This window comes from Globicephala melas, chromosome 10 (genome assembly GCF_963455315.2).
Source record: "Globicephala melas chromosome 10, mGloMel1.2, whole genome shotgun sequence".
In the NCBI taxonomy this organism is placed as follows: domain Eukaryota; kingdom Metazoa; phylum Chordata; class Mammalia; order Artiodactyla; family Delphinidae; genus Globicephala; species Globicephala melas.
Genome location: NC_083323.1, coordinates 91,346,029 through 91,371,406, shown reverse-complemented (window position 1 = coordinate 91,371,406; position 25,378 = coordinate 91,346,029). Strand labels below are relative to the sequence as shown.

General features: G+C 34.6%; 1 protein-coding gene across 3 annotated transcripts in view; it reads left to right on the top strand.

Moving 5' to 3' along the window:
• The window catches only part of ATF7IP (activating transcription factor 7 interacting protein), a 127,483-nt gene that overhangs the window by 65,877 nt on the left and 36,228 nt on the right, over positions 1–25,378 (top strand). For all 3 annotated transcript variants that reach the window (XM_030841349.3, XM_030841348.3, XM_060306139.2), the window contains exons 4-6: positions 221–366; positions 2,044–2,181; positions 12,583–12,648. In XM_030841349.3, the coding sequence (XP_030697209.1) occupies positions 221–366; positions 2,044–2,181; positions 12,583–12,648 (350 nt within the window). The remainder of the gene's footprint in view (positions 1–220; positions 367–2,043; positions 2,182–12,582; positions 12,649–25,378) is intronic.

Here is a 25,378-nt window from a genome sequence, read left to right as displayed (position 1 = left end):
TTAGTGTTCGGAGGTTCTTATTTAGCATATTGAAAATCATTTCAAGTTTAAGGTAAAAGCTATCTATTTACTTTTCTGATCACAAAAACAATTCATAAAATAATTTATTGAGAGTGCTATTTTGATAGCTAGAAATAATATCTTCCTGAGGATGGAAAGAGGCATTAAGGTCTACGTATAATAAAAACAGCTGACTGGTCATTATGCTTTTTCTTCTCAGGTGAATTTTTTAGAAGAAAACGTTCTAAGTCAGAGGACATGGACAATGTACAGTCCAAACGACGTCGATATATGGAAGAAGAATATGAGGCAGAGTTTCAAGTAAAGATTACAGCCAAAGGAGATATAAACCAGAAGCTACAAAAGGTGTTAGAGATTATAAGTTAAAACCATATTAAACAAAAAACACCACCATCTTTATGCTATTAGATTTTTGACATTACTCTGTATTTTACTGAAATATTCAGCTTTTTCATAGAAAGAAAGAACTTGAAGAAATTGGTTAAGCTTATTACCCTTAATAATTTAATTATAAAATTCCTTATGACTCTTTTGAAGCTAAATAGTTTTTTTGTTTTGTTTTGTTTTTTTAGATATGGTAGTAATTTTAAAAATGGGAGAGAAATTATGGCTTCTTTTCTTTTCTTTTCTTTTCTTTTTTTGTGGTACGCAGGCCTCCCACTGCTGTGGCCTCTTCCGTTGCGGAGCACAGGCTCCGGACGCACAGGCTCAGCGACCATGGCTCACGGGCCCAGCTGCTTTGCGGCATGTGGGATCTTCCCGGAGCGGGTCACGAACCCGTGTCCCCTGCATCGGCAGGCAGACTCTCAACCACTGCGCCACCAGGGAAGCCCATGGCTTCTTTTCTTATTTGCTTTAGTAACAAAACTGAATACCAGTTTTCAGCTTTTATTTTTTCTTCTATATTGAACTTTATTCTAATTGGAAACATTAGAGTCTTAGTGTTAACATTTTAGTTTTTGTAAGTTTTGTCATAAGCTGGTTTCATGGCTATAAGTCCCTATGTTCTAAAATCTTTGTTATGTACCTTAGGCTTAGTATTAAAAATGGTATGGACAAGGCTTTCGAATGACTAGGGAAAGGGAATATTTAAAGTACAGACTTTGGAAACTTCCCCCTATATGTGTTAGACTAGAGATAGAAATAATGAAAATATAAAGTATTTAATATATGTTTTAAGATGTGTTCACAAGTATTGATGACAAATGCCTTTTTAAGAGAAGAATAGAAGACTCAGGTGAAAATTTTTCAAGCTCTTATAGATTTAATGGTGAAATTATAAATACTCTAGGCCAGTGTTCCTCTACTCAGATAAAGTATAAATATCCCCATTAGAGAAAGGAACAGAGAGGCAGTACAAAAGTGGCTTTTTTTTCCTCCCAGTGTCTTTTTTCTTTTAACCATATGGTGATAATAATGCTTGTTTAGTCTTTCTTATAGAGCTATTAGAAATATGAAGATAGCTATGAGAAAGCATTTTGAAATATACTTCTGTGTGTGCTGAGGGTTTACTCCTCTAGAGCAGTGTAATTTGGGGATGGTCTGTGGGCTGCACTGTGTGTCCTGTTTGTTATGGGTCCATAATGAGATAAATATGGAAATTGTGAGCAGGCATTTAGAAATGTTTTATAGGAATTTCATAGTGCAGTGACATTCTTAGTGTCTCACAAAAATATCATCTGTAACAGATTAGAAAATTTAAAATCTGCTCCTTACCTTCAACTGGTTTCTTTTAAATCACAGTAGAGGGTGTGGGAAGAAAATATTAAAACTTCAATTTCAAAATGTTTTAAAAATTTCACCCTCTGGGAATTTTCTATTTTTAGTACATTTTATTGTGTTATAGTAGATATTATATATGTAGAAGTGGAGGATTTCAGCAGATAGCATTGTTATGGATGCCAATATGTTTTTTTAAATTAATATATTAGTACTATCTTATTAGTACTTCAGAATATTTACTGTTTGCTGCTTGCTTGAAATTCCTTTTTTGCTATAACAAAGGAATATGTATTTTTTTAGGTTGTACAGTGGTTGCTGGAAGAAAAATTGTGTGCGCTACAGTGTGGTGTATTTGATAAGACATTGGCAGAATTGAAAACACGAGTGGAAAAGATTGAGTGTAACAAGAGGCATAAAACAGTTTTAACTGAACTACAGGTTTGTACACTGACTTGAATTGCATATCCGTGTGTCATCATTTTTATAACTTACTTTCTGGGATATGTTTTTGAAGTTGACAATAAAGTATATTTAACTTTTAAGTATTAGAAATAAAAGGAGCCTCTATTAGTTTGCTAGGGCTACCATTAACAAAAAGTACCATAAACTGGATGCCTTAAACAACAGAAATGTATTGTCTCATAGTTTTGGAGGCTGGAAGTCCAAGATTAAGCTGTCGTCAGGATTGGTTCTGAGGGCCGTGAGGAAGAATCTGTTCCTTATGTCTACTCTAGCTATAGATGGTTTACTGACAGTCTTTGGCATTCCTTGTCTTGTAGAAGTATCACCCTGATTTCTGACTTCATCTTCACATGGTGCTCTCTCTGTATGTTTGTCTGTTTCCAAATTTTCCCTTTTTACAAGGATACTAGTCATATTGGATTAGGACCCACCCTATTCCAGTATGACCTCATCTTAACTACAGTTGACTCTTGAACAATGTGAAGGTTAGAGGTGCTGTCCCCACCCGCTGCAGTTGAAAATCTGTACACTGGTATCTGCTTCAAAAAATGAAGGAGTTGGGCTTCCCTGGTGGTGCAGTGGTTGAGGGTCCGCCTGCCGATGCAGGGGACACGGGTTCGTGTCCCGGTCCGGGAAGATCCCACATGCTGCGCAGCGGCTGGGTCCGTGAGCCATGGCTGCTGAGCCTGCACGTCCGGAGCCTGTGCTCCGCAACAGGAGAGGCCACAACAGTGAGAGGCCCGCATACCGCAAAAAAAAAAAAAAAATGAAGGAGTTGATAAATGACTCACCCCAGGCAGTAGCTGAAACACTTCAGATAGAATCGGAACTCAAGCCCTAATTCTTTTGATTTCACATCTGTTGATCTCTAATTGAACACAAACTTTTCCCCACACTTAATTTAAAGATCTGTAAAGTGAAAATATAGGTACTATATTGATTGAAAAAAAATCCATGTATAATTGGACCCACACAGTTCAAATCTATGTTGTTCAAGAGTCAGCTGTAATTACCTCTGTGATGACCCTCTTTCCAAATAAGGTCATGTTCTGAGATACTTGGGGTTCAGACTTTCATATACTTTTGAGATACATAGTTCAACCCATAGCAGAGCTTCAGAAATAATCTGACTTAGTGCATCTTAAACATTTCTTCATTCAGTGAAGAAAGGCTGGCATCATCTCAAATGTCATGAGTACTAAATAATATTTGCTGTGATTCTTTTTATTTTAATCTACTTCTCCCATGAATCGTATTTTTTAAAGATATTAGCTTGTTAATCTATATTTATTAATAATTACTACTTTTAATTTTTTATTAAATACATCTGTATGTTAACGTGTACTGCTAGAGCTTCTAATCAGTTGAAATGAGCACACGGTACCATGGTGCAGTAATTCATTTTATTCCAAGACTAAGAAACTGGAAAATTTTATCAGTACATTCATTCTATATAAGCATAGTCTCAGACGCTGACTTGCAAACCACTTATAGAGCCTTTTTTACAAATGAGGGAGAAGTGGTCTGTGAAAATAAAGTCGCTTCTTCACAGTTAAAAGCAAATTGCAACCAAATGTGTCTAGAATTTAGGTATTATATTTGGCAGCCTACAAGTTACTTTTCTAGTTTCATATTGTTAGTTTTGTTTACAGTGAGACTTTACTACAAATACTTTATTATTAATAATTTTGTAATGTATCATTTAGGACACCACTAGTCCTGTTTCTTACCTTTAGCAGGTCCTTATATAGTGTTGGATTGTCTCATCATTAAACTTTATTTTACTAGTACTGTTAAGAATTTTGAATGAGAAATTGAAAATGTCTGAAGATTTAAGAAAGTAATTTCATTCGTTGTTTGTTATCACTCCCGTGGCTGCATCTATGGTTTTGTGTTTCTAGAACCTGAGATTTTGACTCTTATAGTCTTATAGTCTTGCTTAAGATGCAAGTCTGCATCTAACATTTAATAAACCTTTGCACTTGGATATTTCTTTGTAGCCTCAGAATCTTTCCAACATCAAACCAATCATCTTCTCCACAAATAAGTCCCCCTTCACATTGTTCCTCTTACTCACAATTCTTGAATTCTTAGAAAAATCTTCAAGGAATATCTTCCCATTGTTCCTGTTATTCACAATTTTTTAGTTCTTGGAAACTGATTCCTCTGTATCACTTCACATATACACAGTGGGTTGCCAAATTACAACTATTTTTGTTTCTTATAAAAGTCTATCTTTTGCTTCTATCTGCAAGGCCATCATTAGCCAATTTCTTGATTATAGTAACAACCTTTTACATGACCACTTTGGTACTGCTTTTTAAGTCTTTGCTGGTCCTTCTCAAGGATTGTATTCATCTTTCTAAAATACTTCTTGTTCATTCTCTTCTGTGTAGTCCAGTTTGCTCAACTGTGTACCAGTTTAAACCTGTATTCATTCTTCAGTTTGTAATTTGGATCTCCTAGATTTTGATCTACTTTTCCTAATACCCACCAGTTGCTTCACTGTCCTACAGAGTATTAATGTCCATAGTGTTTTTATTTCAGGCCTCTGACTTCATATTGCTTCTCCCGTTCATTTATGATCTGCCCTTACCATGCCATTTATTTAAATTTTACTCAGCCCAATTTAGTCCCCATCTCTTTCTTTGTTTATGGAAGTAAAATTCAGGTAACAATCATTTTAAAGTTTACACTTCAGTGGCATTTAGTACATACACACTGTTGTATGTTCATCATCTCTATCTGGTTCCAAAACATTTTCATCAATCCAGGAGAAGACCTTGTACCCACTGAACAGTCACTTCTCATTTCCCCCTCCCCCTAACCCTCGGGAAGCATGAATCTGCTCTCTGTCTCTACTGAGTTACCTGTGCTGCATATTTCATATGAACAGAATTATACAATATGTGACTTTTGGTGTCTGGCCTGTTTTTCTTAGCATAATGTTTTTAAGGTTCATATATGTTGAAGCATGTATCAATACTACATTCCTTTTCATAGCTAAGTAATATTTATATTTCTGTACTATTGAAAATAAGTAGGAATTAATTCAAGATGTCAACGTGTGTGTACACACATGCACACACATTTTGCTTATGTATTCTTTGGCTGATGAACATTTGATGGGCATTTGGGTTGTTTCCAGCTTTTGGATATTGTAAATAATGCTGCTATGAACATTCATATACAAGTATTTGTTTGAATACCTGTTTTCAAATCTTTTGGGCATATACCTAGGAATGGAATTGTGGGTCATATGGTAATTCTTTGTTTAATTTATTGAAGAACATTCAACTTTTTCCCAGATCAGCTACTCCATTTTATATTTTACTCCCCACCAGCAGTGTGAGGGTTCCATTTCTACACATCCTTGCCAACACTTGTTACTGTGTATTTTAAAAATTATTATTATAACATCCTAATGGTGTGAAGTGATATTTTATTGTGGTTTTGGTTTGCATTTTCCTAATGGCTAATGATGTTGAACATCTTTTCCTGTGTTTGTTGAACATGTGCATATCTTCTTTAGAGAAATATTTATTCAAGTTCTTTTTGTTTTGTTTGTTTTGCCCTTCTGTTGTTGAGCTGTAAGAGTTCTTTACATATTTTGGATACTGAACACTTAGAAATACACGATTTATAACTATTGATATTCTTACCCACTGTGTAAGTTTTCTTTTCACTTTCCTTTTTTGATAATGTCCTTTAATGCACAGAAGTTTCAAATTTTGATGAAATCTTGTAGACAGCATAGAGTTGGGTCATGATTTATTACCCACTTTGCCAGTCTCTGCCTTTTAATTGGAGAGTTTTTTTTTAATTGGAGAGTTTTTGTCTGTTTACATTTAAATTAGTTACTGATAAGGAAAGACTTACTCCTGCCATTTTATTTGTCTTCCACCTTTTTTCCCCTTAATTCCTACATTACTGCCTTCTTCTGTGATTGATTTTTTTCTAGTGAACCATTTTGATTCTTTTTGTCTTTCTCTTTCTGTAAATTTTTTAGCTTTTTCCTTAGTGATTACTCTGGGGATTACACTTAACATCTTGAATTAATACCTACTTATCTTCAATAGTATACAAAACTGTTCCTTTACAGCCCTGTCCTGCTCAAATCTGTTGAACCTCTCTGGTGAATTTCTTAATTTCAGTTATTATACTTTCAGCTCCAGAATTTATATTTGTTTTCTTTATATAATGTCTGTCTCTTTATTGATATTCTCTATTTGGTGAGACATTATTTTCCTTTTTTTTTTTTTTTAAAGTTCTTTTTCTGTTGTGTCCTTTAGCTCTTTGAATAGATTTAAAACCATCTGTTTAAAGTCTTTGTCTAGTAAGTCCTATGCCTGAGCTATATTTCTGTTAATTCTTTTTTTTTCTGTGAATAAACCATACTTATTTCTTTGTATACCTCCTAATTTTTTTTGTTGTTACTGTTGAAAACTGGATATTTTAAATATTGTAATGTGGCAGTTCAGAAAATCAGGTTTTCCTGTCCTGTCCAGGGTTTGTTGTTGCTGCGGTTTGTTGTTTGCTTGCTTAGTGAGTTTTCTCAACTATTTTTGGAAAGTATGTATTCATTATTGTGTGTGACCACTAAAGTCTGTGTTTTATTAGCTTAGTGGTCAGCTTGTGTTTTGACAGTTACCTTAAATGCCTGGAGCTTAAAGAAGGAAAAAAATTACTCTCCCAGGTCTTAGCAGATTGCCTGTTTTGGAGCACTCCTTCCACACTTAATCTAGGCCATTTACAACCTGCTTTATCAGACTTGCCTTATCCTTCTCTTCCTGCTTGCACAGACTCTGAAAGCCAGTCAGAGGTGAAAGCTTAGGGTCTTTTCAGCCCATTTCTGAGCATGCTTTCTGCCCTGGGCATTCAGATATTCTTCTCAATTTCCTGACATGGGTGAGAGCTTTTAAAGCCCCCTTTTGCTGTGTGTCTTTTTTCTGCCCTTTTCTATCCCAGGCTTTTCTTTATATTCTTTGTCCAAATTGTTCTATGCCTCAAGCTGCTGTGCCAATACCAGCACCTTTAAATCTTTTTGGGAAAATCTGTCCGGAATGCTGCCCCAGCCTTGGGAATTACTCAGACTTGGGTGAATCAAAGGCCAGCCTTTGTGCTGGTTCTTGAGGGAGTTGCTAGAGAAAATAAGGTGCATATTGCTTCCTGTGGCACTCATAACTTGCTGCAGGTATCCCAGCTGTCATCCTTATAGCTGCTGCTGATCTGGGTGTGGGGAATCATAAAGGACAATTTTAAAAGACCTCAGTGCTGTCATACTGCAAAGTGCAGCTTTATTATTCCCTAAGTCTTCCCTTAGCTATTGTAAGTTTTTGAATAGATTCCAACAATGCTTGCAAGCTAATTAGTTGCTTTGGGGAAGAGACAACCCTGAATTTCCACTCAGGCATTTTTGGTGATGTCACTTACTCTTTCAATATTTTAATAATTATTGTTTTCAAGTTCTTCAACTTAAAGCCTACTTTATCATATGCTTCAGCAGATAACTGTGTATTTTATTAAATAATTTACTATTTTTAGGTAGAGCTGACAGTAAACTGTTTGAAAATATTGCAGTGTGTATATAGTACTTCCGTATCTCATATCATAGCAGTAGATGAGTACATCTTCCTGATATGCATATATATTCGTTTATTATACCTGACTTCCTTTGGCAGAATCCAGTATAAGTTTTATAGCATTCAAAGTCAAAACACAATTGAAAGCAAATAATTAATCACCCGTGGCTTAGTAGGTATTTTGCTTTAAGGAATACATAATTTAATATTATTAATTTTAGTATTAGTGGCTTCTTCTTTTTTTTAACTCTGCAGTTACAAAAAAATAGACTTTTAAAGGACTTGTGATCCTTTGCCATAAGTATAAAAATTTACCATACATTAAAAACTGTGGTAAGAGGATAGAATTGAGTAATGTGGACTTTACCTCTAGAAGGAACTCATGAAGGTCTCTATTCTGCTATAATTTTTAATGTATAAATTTCTCTATAGATAAAGGAAGTTAGATTTTTATGGATTTTCAAATTAGTTGCCATTCTTATGTATTTTTTCAATGGACTAGTTCTTGATTAAAGTCATTTTTAAGTTTTAAATAATAGTTCACTGTGTATTATGACTTTTGTCCATAAAGCCTGTTTGTAATTATTAGCTTATTTTCTGTGTACTAAACATATTTTATAAGAGCTGAAAAAATTGTCAACATTGGAATATATGGAGAATTCATTATATAATTATTTTCTGTGTTAGTTTAGGGATTGTTGCTTTCTGAATCTTGAAAAAGTTTTATGTATTTTCATTTTTTCAGAGATGTCAAATTGTAAGGTAAATCCAAACAGTTATGTCCACGAGTTTTATTATTTTTTAAGTAGGAAAACATATAATTTTTAGGTTTATATATCTTTAATGCATTGTCACATTAGAAATGTAGTGATTTCTAAGAGCATCTTAAAATGCTAACCACCATCATTTGTTGTGGATTCAGTAGTAACTATGTAGTAAAATTAGAAATTATCGACAGATATTTAGCTTTTCTCCTCTCCCAGATGGTACCTTCCCCCAAAACATACTTCCAGGTAATTACAAAGAGGAATTTAAAAATGGACATTCTCAACTCTTTAGGTCAGAACTATAATAATACATTGCATATTAAAACTTGTAAGTTAAAGCTGATGCAGTATTCAAAAGGAAATTTATAACTTTAATTTATTACTAACAAACAGAAAAATAAAAAAGCATTATATGTGCATCTCCTTTGCTAGGGAAAAATAGCAATAACAAACTAAAACCCAGAGAAGGAGGAAGGAGTTAATAGAAATAGCAAAAACGCCGACCCTTTTTGAAGATTGAGCAATAAAGACAAAAGCTTATTGAAAAGCCTTAAAAGTAGATACATTTTTGATCTACAAAGAAAAGTACAAATAAACTGTATAAGGATTCAAAAAGGCAAGAAATAAAGATCTAGAGGAGATTCTTTAAGTTAAGAGAACATTATTATATACAACCTTATACCTATGAAGTCCATTTTATCTAAGAAGAAAGTAGAAAGCTGAAAATTATGAGGAACTCTGTTAAAATTGTAGTCACTTGTAGTGAAAGATCTGTTTCTGAAGAAATCATTAGGCCCCAAAAGCCTTGCCAGAAAATTCTGACAAACATTTGAGGAACAGGTAATTCACTTCTCATATAAACACTTCCAGAGTATAGGAAAAGATGAGGCCTCATTTTATGAAGCACACCCAACTGTGGAATTCTGTGGTGTTAGAAAAGAACAAATATAGGCCAGTTTTATTTTCCAGCATTGGTTTCTCTCATGAATGTAAGGCTGGTTCAATATTAACCATTATATTTCACTGTACTAACAGAAGAAGGATGTAAATTGTGTGATCATCTCAGTAGATACCAAACAAGGAGGATTTGCTAAAACTGACCAGGTGTTGGAAAAAATAGGAGGGAAGTACCTTAAATCTCATAAAGATGATCAGAAACCTGTTATAAATATCATATTTAATAGTGGATCTTTGGAAATATTTCCACTAGAGTTGAGAATAGGACAAGGATGCCTTATCTGTGCTGCTATTTAGAACTTTGGTGACAGGGCAATAAAATAAAACAGGAAAAAGGCATGAGGAGTAATAATGGTAAATGATAAACTGTAATGCTTAGCAACTAACTGATAAAAGGAAAACATATTCTAGTAGCCTTGCTGTACATCAGCAACAACCAGTGGGAAATTGTAATGAGAAAACGGTTTCACATATGGTAGACATTTAAAAATAAGAAAATACTTAAGAATAAACCGAAAAACAAAATTTCAAGACCATTATGAAGAAAACGGACAGAAAAAGAAAGCATGAGTCAACAGTGATCTACCATTTCCTGGATAGGAAGACTTGATTCCTCTCAAATCACTATGCAAATTCAGGATACTCAATATTTCAACTGGATTTTTTAATGGAAAAACTGTCAACACACTCTGGAATCCAATGTTCCATTGGTTATGATTTATAAAATGCCATTTTAAGTAGTTTTAACTGAAAATAGCTTTTTCAGTTTTTTCTTTCAGTCTCTCCTCCCACTCGCCTCCCTCAATGAGTAAATCTGTGGCTGCCTAATCCACGAGAGAATTTTGAATAATGAACACCATGTGTCTGTTTATTCACTAGCGTTTTTGAGTGCTAACATTTGTTATTAGGCAAACGATATACGATTACTTTTTTTTTTCCCCACACAGAATTATTTCCTGAGATATTCCTTGGTAAATAACAAAGAAATTCTTGGTTTGCGTAGTTTGCTAAACAAGGCCCCAGTGTGTCTGAATCCCAACAATTTATGCAACTTTTATTTAAACAGGTACCATTGTGCCATTATACAAGAAATGATAGATATGCCTAAGAAACCAAGAGCAAATGAAATAGTAGTAGTAATCAAAGATATAGTAATAGAATATTACCTCCTTCACTAAAAAAATGACTTGTTTATAGAGTTTTTTAAAAGATTTCACAGAATACTTGCCAGAAAAAGAGACCCAATCTTAGATATATTATGACAGATATTTTGAATTATAATTAAAAAATTGTAGTTTCCCTAGATTAAAACAACACAAAAAGTCTGCTCTTTGATTTCTTTTTTATGATATTAAATGGCAGAAGAAAGCATGTCTGTGTCTAAATTTTGTTATTTTTTTCCTCTGCCAGTAGTTTAAATTTTGAAGTGATAAAAAATTTTTTTAAGAAATATTTGAATATACTATAGATGTATATGACATGAAATTGAAGCTCTCTTTACACTGCCTGCCAATCATAGCCTCTAGAGGTAACCACCGTTAGCTTTGGTGTTTATTCTTCTAGACCTTTCCCCATATATAACATATACAAAATAATGTTTTAAATTTGCTTTCATTTTTAAGGGCAAATAATAATAGTATACATATTATGCAATTTATAGAATACCTACTAGATAGCCTGCCAAAAGAAAAAATGAAAGACATTCTTGTATAAGTTGGAGTACAGAAAACACTTTCTCATATACCTTTCTTGAAAAAATTACTTGAAATATTTTAGTTACAGGAAGGTAAATCCATATTAAGAATTTAAAAAAATGTGCTGTACATGTCCTTGGGTGTTAATAATATGCATAAATAATTAAGTCCTGAGGAAAATCTTCACCTTGGGAGTCATAGGTAATTGATTGCCTAGCCCATATCGGTGGACTTGAATACTTCTTAAGTTTTGGGGTCTTCTTTAGAAGTGACTATTTTGGGAAAAAAGGGTTTAAAAGTAAATAATATTTTCTTTTTATGATATGATTGTATTGGCTAATTGAAATTATCTGGAAGAGCACTTCCTTAGGCAGGCCTCATGAACGCACTCAGAAGTTTAAAATTCTTAAAAATATATTTATCGTAAAATGACAGCAACAGCCACAAGAAAAACAATTGAGTATCATAGCAATGCCGTGGTAAAAGACTTAAAGGAAATAAATACAAAGAAAATATTCATGTGGTGATGGGGTAATTTTTCTATTTTTTTCCTTTCTGCCTCTGGTATTAAATTTTTATGAATATGTATGTGGGCAAAATATGTGATCAGGCAGTGTTTAATAAGCAGTACAAATGATTAATAAAATAATCTCACTGACAAATGTTAACACTAAGAAGGTAACATTTTTGTCAGTTTTTTAAAGGTTAACACAATATGAAATTAAATACTTCAAAGAGTAATATCGTGTGAACATTTACATACATTGCCATTGAAAGTGTAAATTAACAAAGCCGGTCTGAAAAGCATTTAGATAGGAGCCTTAAAAATACACTCTGTCTCAGGAATTCCACCTCTGTGAATGTAGCTTAAGTAAGTAATCTGAAAGAACAAAATTATTAATTGCATGTTATTTGACTACAGCAGTTAGTTAAGAAACAACTGAACACATCCAGTAGGAAAGAGACTGTATAACTAATGATTCAATATATCATACATATACTCATATGTACTATCAGTAAGGGATTTATAGATATGCTTACTATACACTTCTCAGTGAGAAAATTAAGTGCGGTTACAACTGTGTTAAAAAATAACAAACGCAAGCACACATATTCAGAAATATACTGGTTTGTGAGCAAACAACCACAGTTCAAGGAGGAAAAAAGCCAATCTTACAAAATTAAGAGTGTTTACGTTTTTGTTATGATTTTCTGTATTTTTCAGATATATGTTTTACAGTCAACTTGCCTTATTTCCTTTGCTGTTAGCTATCTTCTGAGGATCCTATTACCTGTGGGTTTCTTGTTATGTATGCATGGGTTTCTTTTTAATACTATAATGCCATTTGATTTCCGTCTCATTTTTGCTCTTTTTAGGCCAAGATAGCCAGGTTAACCAAACGCTTTGGAGCAGCCAAAGAAGATCTTAAGAAAAGACAAGAAGTAAGAATTTCTATTCTTGCATAATTAATATTTAGCCTTAAGTGGTAATATTAGGAAGTGCTGATTTAGGAGGAAACTCTTTATTACAGGTCGGAAATTTGCTTTCATACTGTGCACTTCCTGCATGTTGTTTCCAGAGCTGCTACTCTAGAACTAATTATTAACCGTTTCTAATCCTCACTGTTTTCATACATCAGTACATATTAATCTATTTATGTAAGGCATTCTTGAAATTGTATTTTCTATCCATCTTTAAAATTGTGTTTTGGGGATTTGCCTTACCTTGTTTCTCTTTTTACATACAGGCATGCCTTGGAGATATTGCAGGTTCAGTTTCAGATCACTGCAGTAAAGCGATTATTGCAATAAAGCGAGTCACAAATTGGTAAAAAATTTTTTCGTTAAAAAAAAAGAAGTTATGTTTACACTACACTATAGTCTATTAAGTGAGCAATGGCATTGTGTCTAAAAAGACAATGTGCATACCTAATTAAGAAATACAAAACAAAAAACAATGAGAGTAATGTCAAAGATCACTGATCACAGATCACCATAGTAATATAATAATAATATAAAATATTGAAATATTGCAAGAATTACCAAAAAATGTGACACAGAGATGCAAAGTGAGGAAATACTGTTGGAAAAATGGTACCTATAGACTTGCTTGATGCACGTTGGCATAAACCTTCAATTTATAAAAAATGCAGTATCTGCGAAGTGCAATAAAACAAGGTATGCCTGTATTTGCCAGTATCCTAGTCTAGACTATTATTTCCTCCAAAATGTTTTAGTATACACTGCCTCAAGTAGCCTGGTTCTCCTCTTCCTTTTTTCCCCCATGTAGTTTAGTCCAAGTGTCATAGCATAGCACACAAACCAGTCTGTAGTCACACTTTTGCTTTTGTTGTTTCCTTAGTTATTCAGTAATATGTATTTTTAGTATAGCACTTGTACATTGCACTATTGTTTTTAGTTCAATTTCTTTCTTTTCCTCCTCTTTTCTTTTTTTTAATCATTTGAGCAAGTTACATGTCTTTGTGTCTTGATATCTTCATTGCCTGGGACATAGTAATTGCCAATAATAATTATTTCAGTAGTAGTCATTATTACTGTAGGATTTTTCTGTCTTGAATCATTTTCATATCTTCTTTACTTGACTTTTTAAAACAAAATTTACTTTGAAATAATGATAGATACATAGGAAGTTGCAGCAATAATACGTAGACTCCTATGAACCCTTCACTCAGCTTCCCCCAATGGTGAAATCTTCTATAATTGTAGTACAATATCAAAACCAAGAAATTGTTACAATTCTATTAAATAGTTTTGTAGACCATACCAGTTTCCACCAGTTTTTACACGAATTAATTGTGTGTGTGTGTGTTTCTACGCAGTTTGATCTCATGTATAGATTTATATAACCTGCCACCACCGTCAAGATACAGAACTGTTCCCTCACCATAAAGGGACTCCCTCATGCTGTTCTTTTACAGTTTCAACCTTGCTTTAACCCTACCCTCACTCCCTGTACTCTGGCAACTACCAATCTGTTCTGCATCTCTGTATTCTTTTTTTTTTTTTTTCCCAGCACCACTTATTGAAGAGGCTGTCTCTTCTCCATTGTATATTCTTGCCTCCTTTATCAAAGATAAGGTGACCATACGTGCATGGGTTTATCTCTCTTCTATTGGTTTTTTTTTTTTTTTTTTTTTTGCGGTACACGGGCCTCTCACTGCTGTGGCCTCTCCCGTTGCGGAGCACAGGCTCCGGACGCGCAGGCTCAGCCGCCATGGCTCACGGGCGCAGCCGCTCCGCGGCATGTGGGATCTTCCCGGACCGGGGCACGAACCCGTGTCCCCTGCATCGACAGGCGGACGCTCAACCACTGCGCCACCAGGGAAGCCCAACTGATAGTTTTTATCTTTGTTTACACAGGCTATTCTCATCAAACCCTCATTTGGCCACAGCCAAAGATTTTTTAATTATGGTCCTCTTCGATGATGTAATTAATTCTCTGATTTTAAACTCCACTTTCTCAGCTTTGTTTTTTTGTCACAGTATAAAAACTAAGCTGTTTTATTTCTTATATTAGAAAATTGGTATAAATCTTTGTTTAACCTTTATTTGCTATGCATCAACCAAATATAGGAGTTTGAAATTTTTCCATTGTTTTGTGCAATATGAATTTCCATTTTTTCCTTTCATCCTGTGTCTGAACTAAGCAGTGCTGCCCACCGTGTACTTTTCCAGTGTTTATGCATATCAAATTTGTTCTCAAATCTACTTTCCAAGTCTTGTTTGTTTAGTTAAAGAAGACAGGCAGAGACCTTAAGGAATAAAAATGAAAATATTACAATCCATGAAAAGTTTGTCTTGAAGGGCTACAACTGGTATGGAAACAAGGACAAATACTGTATAATTCCTAAAGATTGGAAAAGATTAATTTGCACAGTTAGTATATGTGGCACTTGAAGGAAATGTTAAGGTGTAGTATTCAGTTTTTCAAATTTTGTTCCTTCCTTCTTTAGTTTGTGAACAAGGCCAATTTTAAATTTCAAAACTTGGACATCTTTCTAACTCATTCTTGTTAATGTTTTCTTCTTGTGAGAGAGATGTGTAGAAATTTCAAAGATTTTGTTCTTTCGTGTTTAATTCCCTTTAATTATGGTATCCACTGTACTTTTACATCTGTGTCTTGCTGTTTTAAAAATAAGACATGTAGAAAGAATGTTTAGAACTTTATCCTGAAAATAACCAAACAAACAATGGCAGTTCAGATGCTTTTCTTCTATTTAGATTTGTTCCTTGGTCCTTTGATATTAACCAGTTAATAGTGAACCCCACTATTCAGGTTTGTCTTAAAACATTTTCTATTAATTTCGGAAAGAATAGAAAATCCTCATAGGCAGTTTGCTATTAAGACCACACGCATAATCTAATCTATTTTACTCCTCTATGACTGATACCTTTAACTTTCATCCTTTCTAGTTTTTTACTGCAAAATAAATATCAAGATATTTTTCATCCTTTATCTATGAAAATCAATGACATAACTGATTCTCAAACAAATTTTAGATTGAATCTAAATCCTACATTTCAATTTTTTATTAAAAAATATTTTAAATTCTTTTTACTTTAATTATGATAGAAATAGTTAACATAAAATTTACCTTTTTTTTTGGTTGTTGTTGTTCTTTTTTTTTTTATTTTCGTGGTACGTGGGCCCCTCACTGCTGCGGCCTCTCCCGTTGCGGAGCACAGGCTCCGGACGCGCAGGCTCAGCGGCCATGGCTCACGGGCCCAGCCGCTCCGCAGCACATGGGATCCTTCTGGACCGGGGCACAAACCCGCGTACCCTGCATCGGCAGGTGGACTCCCAACCACTGCGCCACCAGGGAAGTCCAAAATTTACCATTTTAAATTCTATAACTCAGTAGTGTTACCTTTGTTAACATTGTTGTGTAACAGATCTCTAGAAATTTTTCATCTTGCAAAACTGAAACTGTACCCATAGAACCCATTTCCCCTCCCTTTTAACCCCTGGAAACTATTGTTCTACTTTGTTTCCATGATTTTGACTACTCTAGATATCTCATAAGTGCAGTCATACAGTATTTGTTGTTTTGTGACTACCTTATTTCACAAAACATTATGTCCTCAAGGTTCATCTGTGTTACAGCATGTGACAGGATTTCCTTTTTTAAGGCTGAATAATACTCCATTGTATGTATATACCACATTTTCTTTATCCATTTATGTATTGATGGATATTTGGGCTGCTTTCAACTCCTGGCTCTTATGAATAATGCTGCAGTGAACATTGGTGTGACCTCTTTGACTTCTTTGAGATCAAAGTCTTGGATATATATATACCCAGAAGTGAACTTGCTGGGGCATATGGTAATTCTGTGACTAGTTTTTTGAGGAGCCTCCAGACTCTTCTTTAGCAGCCACACCATTTTACATTCCTATCAGCAGGACACAAGGGTTCCCATTTCTGTACATTCTTGTCAGCACTTGCTTTTTTTCTGTTTTGTGTTAGTGACCACCCTAATGGATGCGAGGCTGTATCTCAGTGTGGTTTTGATTTGTATTTCTCTGATTAGTGATGCTGAGCATCTTTTCATATGCTTGTTGGTCATTTTGCATATTTTCTTTGGAGAAATGTTTATTCAGGGCCTTTGGCCATTTTAAAATCTGGTTACTTGTATTTTAGTTGTTAAGTTGTAGGAGTTCTTTGTATGTTCTGGACATTAACGCCTTACCAGATACATGATTTGCAGTTATTTTCTCCCATTCCGTAGGTTTCCTTTTCACTCTGTTGATTGTTTCCTTTCATGTGCAGAAAATTTTGTTTGATGTAATCTTCTTTGTCTTTTCATGCTTTTGTTGCCTTTGCTTTGATCCAAGAAATTGTTGCCAAATCCAATGTCATGAAGCTTCCCCCTGTGCTTTCTGTTAGGAATTTCATAGTTTTAGGTTTTACATTTAGGTCTCTAATCCATTTGGAATAAATCCTTGTATATGGTTTAATGGTCTAACTTAATTCTTTTGCATTTGGATATCCAGTTTTCACACCATTTGTTAAAAGACTGTCATTTCCCCATTGTGTAGCCTTGGCACCCTTGTAGAACATCATTTGAGTGTATACATAAGAATTTATTTCTGGGATCTCTATTCTGTTTCACAGGTTTATGTGTCTGTCTATATTCCAGCACCGAACTGTTTTGATTACTGTAGCCTTTTAAAATCAGAAGGTATGAAGCCTTCAGCGTTGTTCTTTTTTCAGATTGTTTTGGCAATTCAGGGTTTCTTGAGATTCCATATGAATTTTAGGATGCTTTTTCCTACTTCTGCAAAAAATGACAGGGATTTTGGTTGGCATTGCATTGAAACTTTTGACCACTTTGGATAGGATGGACATTTTAACAATATTAAGTCTTTCAGTCCCCATGAATATGTCTTTCCGTTTGTTTGTGTCTTTTATTTCTTTCAACAAGGTTTTGTAGTTTTCAGTGTAAAGGTCTTTTACTGTCTTGGTTAAGTTTGCTCCTAAATATTTTATTCTTTCTAGTGATATTGTAATGGGATTATTGTCTTAATTTCTTTCTCAGATTGCTCATGGTTTGTATATAGATGTACATTGGATTTCTTTTTTGTTGTTGAGGTATAGTTGATTTACAATATTATATAACTCTCAGGTGTACAACATAGTGATTCACAGTTTTTAAAAGTTATACTCCCTTTATAGTTGTTACGAAATATTGGCTATATTCCCTGAGCTGTACAGTATATCCTTGTAGCTTATTTATTTTATACATAATAGTTTGTGCCTTTTAATCTCCTATCCCTATCTTGCCCCTCTCCCACTTCCTCTCCTCACTGGTATCCACTAGTTTGTTCTCTATATCTATGAGTCTGTTTCTTTTTTGTTATATTCAATAATTTATCTTAGCTTTTACATTCCACATGTAAGTGATTTTTCGTGTTGATTTTCTATCCTGTAGCATTGCTGAATTCATTTATTAGTTCAGACTTTTTCGTGTGTGTGTGGCTTCTTTAGGGTTATCTAAATATAAGATGTCATCTGTGAACAGTGATACTTTTACTCCTTTCGATTTGGCTGCCTTTTATTTATTTTTCTTGCTTAATTGCTCTTGTGAGGCCCTTCCAGTGCCATGCTGAAGAAATTGGTGAGAGCGTGCAAACTTACCTTGTTCCTTATCTTAGAGGGAAAGCTTTCAGTTATTCACGATTGAGTATGATATTAGCTATGGGCTTTTGACATATGGTCTTTTTAATATTGAGGGAGTTTCCTAACTTGTCGAGTGTTTTTATCATGAGAAGGTGTTGAATTTTGTCAAATGCTTTTTCTGCAACAATTGAGAAAATCATGTGGGTTTTTTTCCCTTTATTCTTTTAATGTGGAGTATTACGTTGATTGTTTTTCATATGTTGAGCTATCCTTGTATTCCAGGGATAAATCCTACTTTGCCATGTTGTGTAATTCTTTTTAATGTGCTGATGAATTTTATATGCTAGCATTTTTTTGAGAATTTTTGTATATATGTTTATCAGGGATATTAGCCTGTAATTTTCTTTTATTTTGGTGTCTTTGGCTTTGGTATCTGGATGATGTGGGCTTCATAAACTGAGTTTGGGAGTGTTCCCTCCACTTCAGTTTTTTGGAAGAGTTGAGAAGGGCTGTTGTTGATTTTCTTTAAATGTCTGGTAAATTCTCCAGTGAAGCCATCTGGTACTTGACTTTTTTGGTTGTTAGGATGTTTTTGATTACTGATTCAATCTCTGTACTTGTTTAGGTCTGTTCAAGTTAATTTCTTCTTGATTCGGTCTTAGTAGGTTGCATATTTCTAGGAAGTTATCCATTTCTTCTAGATTATCCAGTTTGTTGCCACAGTGGTGTCTTATGATCCTTCTCTTTCCGTGACATCAGTTATAATGCCTCCTGTTTCATATATGATTTTGTTTATTTATGCCTTCTTTCTTTTTTCTTAGGTAATCTAGATAAGGTTTTACCAATTAAAATTTTTTTTCTATTGATTTTATATTGTCTATGTCATTTATTTCTGCTGTAATCTTTATTGTTTCCTTCCTTCTTATAACTTGGAGTTTAGTTTGTTTTTTTCTTTTCTAGTTCCTTGAGGTGTAAAGTTAGGCCGTTGATTTGAGGGTTGTTGTTTTTTTTTTTTTTTTTTGTAAGCATTTACGACCACAAACTTTTCTCTTAGTACTACTTTTGCTGCATCAATTTTCCCATAAATTTAGTATGTTGTGTTTTTGTTTATATATATCTCAGATATTCTCTAGTATCCATTGTGATTTCTTATTTTACTCACTGGATTTTTAAAAGTTTTCCACATATTTGTGACTTTTTTCCATTTTCCTTATGATGTTGATTTCAAGTTTTATTCCATTGTGATTCACAAAGATATTTGGTATGGTTTTCATTGTTTTAAATGTGTTCAGGCTTGTTTTGTGACCTAATACATGATCTATACTGGAGAAAGTTCTGTGTGTGCTTGAGAAGAATGTGTGTTGGGTGAAAATTTCTACATTTGTCTGTTTGATCTTTAGTCTTGTTCATTTCTAGGGATTCCTTACTGATTTTCTGTCTGGAACATCTATCCATTATATAAAGTGATGTTCTGAAGACTCCTACTATTATGGTGTTTCTGGTTTTCTGTAAAAAAAACCTAATTTTTACATACTATATTTGGAGGCATAGATGATATGTCCATATATATTTATAAATGTTATATCTGGTCAGTTGACTTTTCATTATGTAGTGTCCTTCTTTGTCTCTTGTAATAGTTTTTGATTTCAAATGCATTTTGTCTTAAATACGTATGGTCACCTCTACTTTGTTTTGCTTACCATTTGAATGGAATATCTTTTTCCTTACTTTTACTTTCAGCCTATTTGTGTCTTTAGACCTAAAGTGTTCCTCTTGTTGATAGCATATAGCAGGATCTTGGTTTTTTTTTGTTTTTGTTGTTGTTTTATTGAATCCATTAAGCCAGGGTATATCTTTCTATGGAGAATTTAATCCATTTGGATTTAAAGTAATTATTGTAGGGACAAACTTATTATTGCCATTTTGTTGAATATTTTCTGTTTGTCTTGGAGCTGTTTTGTCTGTCTTCAGTTTTTTCTTACTTCCTGTGTGTTTTGTTTATTTTCTTAATTAGTTAGTAGTGTCAGTGCTTTAATTCATTTCTCATTTTTTTGTGTATCTTCTATAGGTATTTTCTCTGTCATTACCATGGGGATTACATAAAATATCTTAAGTTTACACCTATTTTAAACTAGTAACAACTTCAGTCACATGTTTCCTCCCACTACTTTATGTTATTGATATCATACATAATATCTTTTTGTATTGTGTATACTTTTTTTTTTTTTTTGCGGTACGTAGGCCTCTCACTGCTGTGGCCTCTCCCGCCACGGAGCACAGGCTCCGGACGTGCAGGCTCAGTGGCCATGGCTCACGGGCCCAGCCGCCCTGCGGCATGTGGGATCTTCCCAGACCAGGGCACGAACCCATGTCCCCTGCATTGGCAGGCAGACTCTCAACCACTGCGCCACCAGGGAAGCCCTGTATTGTGTATACTTTAACATAGATTTACAATTATATTTTATACTTAAATTCTGTACCAGAATTATATGATTTTTGCACCAACTTTACAGTAATGCAGGATTCTGCATTTGTTTGTGTATTTACTTTTACCAGAGAATTTCGTATTTTCATTTGCTTTCAAGTTGCTGTCGTGTCCTTTCTTTTTTTTTCTTCAGTAAACATTTAATCTTCTTTCCTACAGCATTTGTGAACATAATTTATGAACTATAACATATATACACACATATATACACATGTATTCACACATAGATATATATAATATATATTAGCTTGATGAACTTTTACCAAATAAACATACCAATATTACTATCACTGAGATTAAAAACTACATTATTACAACCCTATAAACTTCCCCATTGCTCTCTCCCAGTCATTACCCTTTCCCGAAAGGTAACCTATTCTGTCTTTATATAAGATTTATGTCAGTGGATTCATAGAGCTTTTAATCTTTTGTGCCTGGATTCTGTCTTTCAACATTATGCTTTTCAGATTTTTATGTGTTGTTTTGAATAGCTGTAGTTAATTCATTTTTAGTCTGAATGTAACACAATTTATTTATCCTGTTTGCTGTTGAGGGACATATGTACTGTTTTCAGTTTCTGGCTATTTCACATAATGTGCCATGAGCATCTGTGCAAGTGTCTGGTGCTCACAAGCACGTATTTCTGTGAGCTGTATAACTTGAAGTGGAAATGCTGGGTCAAAGGATGTGCATATCTTCAGACTGAGTGGATAATGACAAACTTTTCCAAAGTGGTTGCACAGTTTGCATCCATACCAGCAATGCTGGAGAGTTTTCATTATTCTGTATCCCCACAAATACGTGCTATTGTCTGTTTTGGAACAGCAACAACAAATAGCCAATATAATGGTGTGTAATGATATACCACTGTGGTTTTAAAGTGAATTTTCCTAATCACTAATGATGTTGAATAGTATTTATCATGGTCTGAGTGTGGGTTGGAAGAAGAATTTCCAGAAACGAAGTATTTTAGAAAAGAGTGAGTTTCTTGAGAACAAAGAGCAGAGTTAGTGAGGGGTGCTGCAAATACAGCGGGCCACGTTCCTGATAGATCAGGGAGAGCCGATCCTCTTTGTGAGCTAGTAGCCAACTTTTGTAGCCTCAGGACAAAGAAAATTCCTGCTGGCAAGATGGCATTAGGTCATTCTTGTCAGGATGCTCTGAGGTTACTACATGGTGATTATTTTGCTTAATACGGAGTCGGGGGCTGTCTGGTTTAGATTAGGAGAGCTCATGGCAACAGTTGCAGTGGGGGCTTGGTTAATTCTGGAATTTTTGTCCTGTGTCCTTGATACAGGGTGTCCTTGACGTAGGGCTCAACAGTATTTCATAAGTTTATCAGTTATTTGGATGTCCTCTTTTATGCCTTTTGTCAGTTATCTAAAACTGGTTGCTGAATGTAAAATGGATGGCTAGTGGGAAGCTATAGCACAGGGAGATCGGCCTGATGCTCCGCGATGACCTAGAGGGGTGGGACAGGGAGGGTGGGAGGGAGACGCGAGAGGGAGGGGACATGGGGACAAATGCATACGCATACCTGACTCACTTTGCCGCACAGCAGAATCCAACACAACACTGCAAAGCAACCACACTCCAACAAAGATACAAAAAAATAAAACCGGTTGCTGTTTTTTCTTATTGATTTACAGTGTGCTTTATATATTTGAAATATAAGTCCTTTGTCTAATATATGGCTTGCAAACATCTTCTACTTTTCACTCCTTAAGTTGTCTTTTGATAAACAGAATAATGTAGTCTTTATGATCTTTCCTTCAATGCTTATTACTCTTTGTGTTCTGTTTAAGAAAGGTTATAAAGATATGTCTTATGCTATCATCTAGGCACCTTATATTTTTACCTTCCACATTTGGATCTAATCTATCTGGAATTAACGTGTGTGTGTGTGTGTGTGTGTGTGTATCCTATGTGACAGAGATTAAGATTCATATTTTAAAATATGGATGTCTCATTCACCCAAGAAATACTTAATGTAAAGATCATACTTTCCCATCACTCTACCAATGTCATTGTTCTTCAGGATTGCTCTGACTATTGTAGAGCCCTTGAATTTTCATATCAATTTTAGAATCACCTTGTCATTTTCCATTAAAAAATTTCAGGAGAACTTTGAATGGGATTGTATGAGATCTATAGGTCAATATGGAGGAAAATTGACATCTTTGCAACACTGAGTCTTTCATTACTTAATTAGGAAATTTCTCTCTACATCTTTAGTTTCTCTCAGTAATGCTTTTTTGCTTTCTATATTGAGTTTTGAACATCTTTGATTAGATTTATTTCTTTGTATTCATTTTCTGGGTATAAGTATCATTTAAAAATAGTGTCATGTTAAAAAGTTTCATTTTCAAATTCTTTTTGAATGATATGTAAAAATACAATTTGTTTTGGTATCTCAGTGCTTTTGCTAAATTCACTTATTAATTCTAATAGATCACATATATTCTTTTAGGTTTCTGTATTATTATGTCACCTGTGTCATCTTCCATTCCTTTTTTTTTTCTTTTTACACCTTTATTGGAGTATAATTGCTTCACAATGGTGTGTTAGCCTCTGCTGTACAACAAAGTGAATCAGCCACACATACACACACGTTCCCACATCTCCTCCCTCTTGCGTCTCCCTCCCTCCCACCCTCCCCGTCCCACCTCTCCAGGCGGTCACAAAGCACTGAGCTGATCTCCCTGTGCTATGCGGCTGCTTCCTACTAGCTATCTACCTTACGTTTGGTAGTGTATATATGTCCATGCCTCTCTCTCTCCTTGTCACAGCTTACCCTTCCCCCTCTCCATATCCTCAAGTCCATTCTCTAGTAGGTTTGTGTCTTTGTTCCTGCCTTACCCCTAGGTTCTTCATAACATTTTTTTTCTTAAATTCCATACATATGTGTTAGCATACGGTATTTGTCTTTCTCTTTCTGACTTACTTCACTCTGTATGACAGACTCTAGGTCTATCCACCTCATTACAAATAGCTCAATTTCATTTCTTTTTATGGCTGAGTAATATTCCATTGTACATATGTGCCACATCTTCTTTATCCATTTATCCGATGATGGACACTTAGGTTGTTTCCATCTCCGGGCTATTGTGAATAGAGCTGCAATGAACATTTTGGTACATGACTCTTTCTGAATTATGGTTATCTCAGGGTATATGCCCAGTAATGGGATTACTCGGTCATATGGTAGTTCTATTTGTAGTTTTTTAAGGAACCTCCATACTGTTCTCCACAGTGGCTGTATCAATTTACATTCCCACCAGCAGTGTAAGAGGGTTCCCTTTTCTCCACACCCTCTCCAGCATTTATTGTTTCTAGATTTTTTGATGATGGCCATTCTGACTGGTGTGAGATAATATCTCATTGTAGTTTTGATTTGCATTTCTCTACTGATTAATGATGTTGAGCATTCTTTCATGTGTTAGTTGGCAGTCTGTATATCTTCTTTGGAGAAATGTCTACTTAGGTCTTCTGCCCATTTTTGGATTGGGTTGTTTGGTTTTTTGTTATTGAGCTGCATGAGCTGCTTATAAATTTTGGAGATTAATCCTTTGTCAGTTGCTTCATTTGCAAATATTTTCTCCCAATCTGAGGGTTGTCTTCTGGTCTTGTTTATGGTTTCCTTTGCTGTGCAAAAGCTTTAAAGTTTCATTAGGTCCCATTTGTTTATTTTTGTTTTTATTTCCATTTCTCTAGGAGGCAGCTCAAAAAGAATCTCGCTGTGATTTATGTCATAGAGTGTTCTGCCTATGTTTTCCTCTAAGAGTTTGATAGTTTCTGGCCTTATATTTAAGTCTTTAATCCATTTTGAGCTTATTTTTGTGTATGGTGTTAGAGAGTGATCTAATCTCATACTTTTACATGTACATGTCCAGTTTTCCCAGCACCACTTATTGAAGAGGCTGTCCTTTCTCCACTGTACCTTCCTGCCTCCTTTATCAAAGATAAGGTGACCATATGTGCATGGGTTTATCTCTGGGCTTTCTATCCTGTTCCATTGATCTATGTTTCTGTTTTTGTGCCAGTACCATACTGTTTTGATTACTATAGCTTTGTAGTATAGTCTGAAGTCAGGGAGCCTGATTCCTCCAGCTCCATTTTTCATTCTCAAGATTGCTTTGGCTATTCAGGGTCTTTTGTGTTTCCATATAAATTGTGAAAGTTTTTGTTCTAGTTCTGTGAAAAATGCCAGTCGTAGTTTGATAGGGATTGCATTGAATCTGTAGATTGCTTTGGGTAGTAGAGTCATTTTCACAATGTTGATTCTTCCAATCCAAGAACATGGTATATCTCTCCATCTATTTGTATCATCTTTAATTTCTTTCATTAGTGTCTTATAATTTTCTGCATACAGGTCTTTTGTCTCCTTAGCTAGGTTTATTCCTAGATATTTTATTCTTTTTGTTGCAATGGTAAATGGGAGTGTTTTCTTGAGTACACTGTCAGATTTTTCATCATTAGTGTATAGGAATGCCAGAGATTTCTGTGCATTAATTTTGTATCCTGCTACTTTACCAAATTCATTGATT